The 7,483-nt window shown below is 42.1% G+C and overlaps 1 protein-coding gene across 1 annotated transcript; it reads left to right on the forward strand.

The window, feature by feature from the left end:
- Positions 1 to 160: 160 nt before the first annotated feature.
- Positions 161 to 6,872, forward strand: LOC103376304 (glyceraldehyde-3-phosphate dehydrogenase). The gene is made up of 10 exons (XM_008306679.1): positions 161 to 269; positions 1,314 to 1,420; positions 1,523 to 1,613; positions 1,768 to 1,883; positions 3,487 to 3,568; positions 3,648 to 3,799; positions 3,887 to 3,965; positions 5,090 to 5,173; positions 5,386 to 5,483; positions 6,635 to 6,872. The coding sequence occupies exons 1-10, from the start codon at positions 267 to 269 to the stop codon at positions 6,702 to 6,704; spliced, it is 882 nt and encodes a 293-aa protein (XP_008304901.1). The 5' UTR covers positions 161 to 266; the 3' UTR covers positions 6,705 to 6,872.
- The last annotated feature ends 611 nt before the right edge of the window (positions 6,873 to 7,483 follow it).

Raw genomic sequence — 7,483 nt, forward strand, 5'->3', positions numbered from 1 at the left:
GAAAAATGAGCCAGAAGCTGCTCAGAGGATTCATGAGAGAGAGTCTCATTTTTCCGTTATCAGATCAAGATCTGGTCCCAGCAGACCATCGGTGACCGTGGTTACACTTCCTGGTTTCTTGTCTCCATCTAGTGGCCGTTCTGACTAACTGCTCTGTTGCCGCTTTCAGGTTCGGTCGTATCGGCCGTCTGGTGACTCGAGCTGCCTTCACCTCCAAGAAGGTGGAGATCGTGGCCATCAACGACCCGTTCATCGACCTCGAGTACATGGTGAGCCTGCAGCAGAACCACAGATTCAGAGCCTCTAAACCAGGGGTGTCCAATCCTGGTCCTCGAGAGCCACAATCCTGCATGTTTTAGATGTTTCTCTTCTTCCAACACACTCAGGATGGTTATCAGGCTTCTGCAGAGCTTGATGATGAGCTGATCATTTGAATCAGGTGTGTTGGAAGAAGGAAACATCTAGAACATGGTGGACTGTGGCCCTCGAGGACCAGGATTCGACACCCCTGCTCTAAAGTCTGGAGTCACAACGTGATCCATCAAGCACCACCTTGTGGCTTCACTTCTTACTCAGAACTCTTAAAGTCTTGATTCGGCAGAAGGTTCCACAGTTCAGACTGAGAACAGGAGAACCGTGTTTTAACTGCAGCGCTGTGGAACAAACAGAACAGTCGGTTCAGAACCCGCCTGAAGCCATCAGGTGTTTGAATTCGACTTTATATAGTTTCTGATCTTAATTGAAGACGTTTTCTCGGCTCTTTGTAATATTTTATTCCATTTAAATGTTCTTGTGTTTTCTGATGTTCTTTCTGTCGTCACAGCGTTTGTTTAGTTTTTCTCTTTTCTTGGCTTTTTTGTGTTTTATTGCCTTTTCTAATGTTTCCATCTTTAGTTTTCTTTCTCTAATTTACTGTTTTTGGTCTTTATTTGGGGTTTTCTTGGCTTTTTTTTTTTTACTGTAATTTTCATTTTTTTCTCCAAACCTATAACTGTCTAATTTCAGAAGTTTTAGTTTTTCTAATGCTTTGTTCCCTTTCTTCAAATGTTTCTTGATCTTTTCCGACGTGTTCGTGTCTTTTTTTTAGTGTTTGTTTGCTCTGTTGTTTTTTGTTTTTTTTTTGCCTTTTCTGTGGTTTTCTTTCTAATCTTTGAATTTTTTTTTCCCTCCTCTTTTTAATGTTTTATCATTTTCAGTTTTTTCTACCATTTTCAGGTTTTCTATACATTATTTTTTGGGGGGTTTGTTTTTGTAACTCCAATTTTAAAAGAGGCTTTTCTAATATTTATACCATCTTCTCGTCTCTTGTTCAGGTTTACATGTTCAAGTACGACTCGACTCACGGACGCTTCAAGGGCGAAGTGAAGATCGAAGGCGACAAACTGGTGATCGACGGACACAAAATCACCGTTTTCCACGAGTGCGTTCACCCGCTGGGTTTTATTTAAACCGTCAGATCCACATACACACACATCGGTAAAACCACATTCTAACCTTTTTTTATTCTGTGTTTCTCCACCAGGAGGGACCCGGCCAACATTAAATGGGGTGAAGCTGGAGCTCAGTATGTGGTCGAGTCCACCGGAGTCTTCACCACCATCGAGAAGGCCTCAGTATGTTCACCATGTACTGAATGTAAAACAAATGTTCAGTTTAATGGCTTCACCAGCAGGGAGGAGGCTTCTGTACCTGCTGGTTGTTTTAATAAATGTAGAAATGTTCAGTTTGTGACTGAGAACAGTGATTTACCGACTTGTACCACCTCAGGCTCACCTGAAGGGCGGCGCCAAGCGGGTCATCATCTCTGCCCCCAGCGCTGACGCCCCCATGTTCGTGATGGGCGTCAACCACGAGAAGTACAGCAACTCGCTGAAGGTGGTCAGGTGAGAACAACACGCCTCCGATCGTTGCGTTTCTGAAACAGGATGTGAAAGATGAGAAACCAAACAAAGAACCGGAACTGACCGAAGCGCTGAAACAGTTTTCTGACGGGCAGCTTCAAAATATGAGTAAAAGAACTTCATCAGTGAATGTAGGAGACACAACATGACTGTGAAATCTATTTCTGAAATATCCAGACGAACAAAGGCCTTCAACTTGTTGGTCTTGAGATTTTTTTCTTGTACCAACTGATGCACTGCAGGAAAAAATGCAAATTATATTTTAAGAGCCTTAAATTAAAAAGGATTCAGTCGCTGGTCTTGGATTGATCAGACACAAGTTTCTGCTTTTATCAAATTATTTTAGACTAAGACTCGATATTTAACATGTCGGCGTCTCCAAACACAATCCAAGAAGGAGAACCGACGCCAAAGAACACAAAGCGACCTTCAGTGTTATTTATAGAGTCCACTGCAGGTTTACCAGCCGTTTCAGTAGAACTTAAACCCGGTCTCTGAGTTCTGCTGCTCTTCCTGCAGTAATGAAACCTGTAAATAATCTGTTTTGTCTTTGGGAACACGTGTCTTATTGGATGGGAGCTCCTTCCTAAAGTTGGGAACCGCAGAACGTTCCTGTACGAGTTGTAAAAAAAAATGAAAATGTGCTCCTCTTTGCAGAAGTGGTTCTATAAAGAACCAAACGCTAAACGGTTCTTCCACAGTACCACTGAGGAACTGGTTCCTGTGCAGCATCTGTATATAATTTATGAATAAGTTTCCTCTCAATTATTCAACCTTTATTTCAACTCAAAATAAAAACTTGGACAACAAGAACAAAACATCAAAAGGCAAAGTTGGTCACGTGAACTGAAACCCGAAACGAGCTGCAAGTAAAACGAGATGAAAACGAGTCGAGCTTCAGATGTTCAGCAGCCGCAAAGTGAAGAAAACTCAAAGTTGAATAAAACAGAATAAATATCCCGTTAAACAGCTGAGGCTCACAGATATAAAACGTCAGCACGAGAAACATCACCTCAATGTTTTACTACAAATTCATTCCTGTTAGAAGAAACCAGTTTTTGTCTTTAGTCACATTTTAAATGTCACATTCTCACCTTTGTGTCTCGTGCTGCTCATCGTAGACTGATTGTCGTTTTGGTTTCATCTCATTCAGCTCAGTTTGAACTCTTTCACTGGAGGGATTTCTGGTGTTTACATTTCTCTAGAATTCCCTAAAAGCAGGAAGCCTCAGTTAAAACAAGTGTCAGACAGAATGCTTTATACGTCTCTGAGGGGAAGAACCGTTAAGAATTCTAGTTCCAGGTTCCCAGTTCAGCAACAAACAAAACAAACTCGGTGCAGAATTGGCGCGAGATGACATCTGCAAAATGTATAAGTACAATAAATAAAATGGCAGCATCAGGGTAAAATAAAAACGTCCATGTTGGATGATGAGGCCGTCCTCCACCGTCACCTCCACCGACTCCTAGATCCTCTGTAGAGGACGTAAACCTGCAGTCTGGTTCTGCACCAACTGTCCCAAATAGGAAACGTTTCTGTGAAACTGAGGTTTGTGAAATCCAACCTGCTGTCTGCTCCTCCCCAGTAACGCCTCGTGCACCACCAACTGCCTGGCTCCTCTCGCAAAGGTCATCAACGACAACTTTGGCATCGTCGAGGGTCTGATGGTGAGCATCACTTCCATTCACCGACCAGAGTTTACCAGAGACGGGTTTGAGGTCGTTTAACCGTGTGTGTGTTTGTCAGAGCACCGTTCACGCCATCACGGCCACCCAGAAGACGGTGGACGGACCGTCCGGGAAGCTGTGGAGGGACGGCCGCGGTGCCAGCCAGAACATCATCCCTGCCTCCACCGGCGCCGCCAAGGCCGTGGGGAAGGTCATCCCCGAGCTCAACGGGTCGGTGCCACCAACGCTCTTTAACACCAGCTGGTTCTGCTGTTTCTGAGGAGATGCAGTACTCAGGTTCTGATCCATGTTTTGCAGAAAGCTGACCGGCATGGCCTTCCGGGTTCCCACCCCCAACGTGTCCGTGGTTGACCTGACCGTCCGTCTGCAGAAACCTGTGAGTCGCCACACATCTAATTAAACTTGTCTGAAGATCCTCAGTCCTCCAGGTCACCGTTATTCTCATGGATTAATCGTAGCAGCTGGACCTGCTTGAGTTCCTTGCAGACGTTCCACCTCTCATCCAAGAGGCTTCATCAGCTCTGACTGACGAGCTGGGAGATCCAGATACTGACATCCTAAAGGAGCCGTTAACACCTGAGTTTGGGTTTCAATTGGGGGTTTGTTGCTCCTCCCCCTCGTTATGTGAGTCGGTAGCGCTCCCCCTGACACAAAGGGGTTCGTTAAGGTCTTCTGTGGCTCGGTGTGTCCCAACTAATCAGTCAGAGCTGATGAAGCCTCTTGGATGAAGGTGGAACGTCTTCAAGGAACTCAAGCAGGTCCAGCTGCTACGATTAATCTACGACAACAATTAAACATCCTGTTTTATTCAGAGATGAGTTTCTTCTGAGCAGCTGATCTCTACAAACCCGACAGAAAACGCTCCTAAACCTGCCTGACATCTGGCTGTAAATTTCCTTTTTTATCATCTCTTTTTCTATAAAAGAAACCGTCAGCTTCACAACGATCGTTTGCAAACTCCTGTTATTCTTCATGCCTTCCTGAACTCTGCAGGTGTCGAAACCACAAAGTCTGAGTTTAAATACGAAGCAATGGATCGGAAAGTTTCCGTTTGCCTGTAGTTTAGTTCAGCACACAGCAGAATGAGCAGATGTTGATTTAAGAGCTGCAGCACAGAGACGGTGTTTATATCCTGTAGACATGAGTCCTGTTCTCACAGGGTTTCTATATTCCAGCTGTGTCGCCTCTTTTACTCGATGCTTCAGGACGGTCCTGGTTCCTCTTCAGCCTCCCCGGTCCTAAAGAAGCTTTTTAAGAACTGAAACATCCTTTGAGATGAAGTCGTCTGATGGGTTTCAGAGTCTCAGGCAAGAGGAGGATTAAAACAGACATTAGATATCAACCTCCAGCTTAGTGTCGTCTTTTATCCCCGTTTATGTCGCAGCATCAGGCTGGCGAGCAATAAAACGGTCGTGAGTGAAACGGTGGTCTGAGAAGTAACCGATGAGCAGCAGAGTTTTCCTCTCAGCAGGTCATGAAATTACGACTTTCTACTTTCAGGCCAAATACGACGACATCAAGAAGGTGCTGAAGGCCGCCTCTGAAGGACCCATGAAGGGAATTCTGGGATACACGGAGCACCAGGTATAAAACTGAGCCTTTTATAACAGTTCAAAAAGCCTGAAGGGGCTCGTTAAAGATGTTTGTTGGCCACCGACACATCCAGCCAGTAGCCTGCTTTTAACCTGAATTTGGAAAAAGTCTCCAAACTTTTCCAGGTTTTCATCAGGCGTCTCCATCAGATGCTCAGCTTTGGGTTAGTTCGTTAACGGTTCGTCAACTCTGTTCTCCTGCAGGTCGTCTCCACGGACTTCAACGGCGACACTCACTCCTCCATCTTTGACGCTGGCGCCGGCATCGCCCTCAATGACAACTTTGTCAAGCTGGTGTCGTGGTGAGTTTATAACCTCCATCCTCAGTCGTTCGGCTCAGACGGGGTTCGATGTCGGGGATTAAAACACCAAATACTTTCTGTGAAACTTCTTTTTTTGGGGCGATCCACTTTCAGCAGTTTTTTTTCCCTCACATTGAAATTTGAGGCCGTTTGACCAACAATAAAATGTTCACTGTTATTTCTCATCATTGATTCAGAATCTGTGATATTGGACAGTAGATCAAACGATCTCCTGTGGGTGAATTAAATTATGGAAACTCTGTCATGAAAAGTTCCATCTCTGAGCACATTAACTAAAAACAACTGATTAACTTGTGATGTTTTCTGAACAAGGTGGAGCTGCATGTGGAGCAGTGAGAGCGCCAAATGACAAAAATAAATCAATAAAAGAATAACAAGATAAATAAAATCAAAAAATGAATCCATAAAAGTAGAAATATAAAGACCAATAAAATATTTTTATTTTTTAAATTTATTTTATTTTTAAATTTCTTTCTTTTTTTTTTTGTCACTTTAAAAGCAAAAAGGAAACGTGTGCAGTAGGAATGCTGTTTCTGTGCAGATTTCCTTTGCTTTTAAAGTGACATTAAAAAATAAAGCTAAAAAATAAAAACATTAAAAATACATTTATTTTATTGTCTTTATATTTCTACTTTTATTAGCCTTTTCTTTTATGGAATCATTTTTGAATAATGCCACATCATTTATTTATTTTTTATTTATTCTTCTTTTTATTTCCACTTTTATTTTACTGATTTACTTTACTTTGGCACAAAGGTCACAATAGTATAAACCTGAACATGTAGAATACTCTCAATAGGAAATGTGGTCACAAAAACAAGTTATTTTAAATGAACTTTCACGTCTCAGAACTGTTCACGCTTAAATTCATTGAATATTACGGATTCTAAATCAATGACAGAAGAGATGTTGTTGTTCAAACAGCCTCAACTTCCAATGTGAGAAAAAAACTTTGAAGCGGGTCGACGGGTAGCTTGAAAAAAACTCAAACTATTTGACATTTTAATCTAAAATTTCACAAATGCTATTTTAAGCATCCAGAGTTTATGATAAAATAAATTCCACGTCCACTGACGGTCTGATGACGTCACGTTGACTTCCGGAGCTGATCCCGACTTCTTCTCTTGCAGGTACGACAACGAGTTCGGCTACAGCAACAGAGTCTGTGACCTGATGGCTCACATGGCCACCAAGGAATAAACCCACATGTTCTCCAAGGTTCTAGATAAAACTGTGCCTCTGCCCGGTTCCATCACAGCTCTGACACCTGACGGCAGAAGCAGCCTTTACGTTGGTGACCAATATTTTTGTATGAAGCGTCCTGTCCTGTAGTTGTGAAGGCGAGAGAATAAAGTCCTGTCTGTGAGATTCACGTTTCCTCCGTTTGTTATAAAATCAGCTCCTCTGGATCAGAAAACAGCCGCTTCACTGCCATTTTATTTTCCCTGTTTTAAGTATTAATTTACACCTTAACCAATAAAAACTAAATATCTACAGCTTCAACACTTTATTGTAAAACGTTGTATTTTTAACTATTTAAATCAGGGAAAAGAAAAAAGGTTTTAAAAAAGAAGTGATGTGCAAATGAAAGACTGAAAAATTGTTAAACAAATAAAACTTTATAGATTTTCCCTGAAAACAAGCAAAATCTTGCATTTTGTTTATTTTAAGTGCGTGAAAATAAATTCTTTATTAAATTTGAACAACATAGTTCCTGCAGCTCTTGGTTCTCGGTGCTCCGGCTGCCGTCTGAAGCACAGATCAGGCTGATTCATTTATTTATTTTGCAGGGATCAGTTCAGTCAGCGTGGTTTCTCCACCGTCTGAGATTCTGAGTTCATTTATTTATTTATTCTCTGGGAACCAAAACTATGTTATGCAAAATAATTTACTCCAATTTTGAGAATTTTTGTATTTTCATCCTCCAGAAACACCAGTGAAGCCGTTTTAAGGGCAGAAGTTTAACACCCACAGACATT

Source organism: Stegastes partitus, unplaced genomic scaffold (genome assembly GCF_000690725.1).
Source record: "Stegastes partitus isolate 25-593 unplaced genomic scaffold, Stegastes_partitus-1.0.2 Scaffold3806, whole genome shotgun sequence".
In the NCBI taxonomy this organism is placed as follows: Eukaryota; Metazoa; Chordata; class Actinopteri; family Pomacentridae; genus Stegastes; species Stegastes partitus.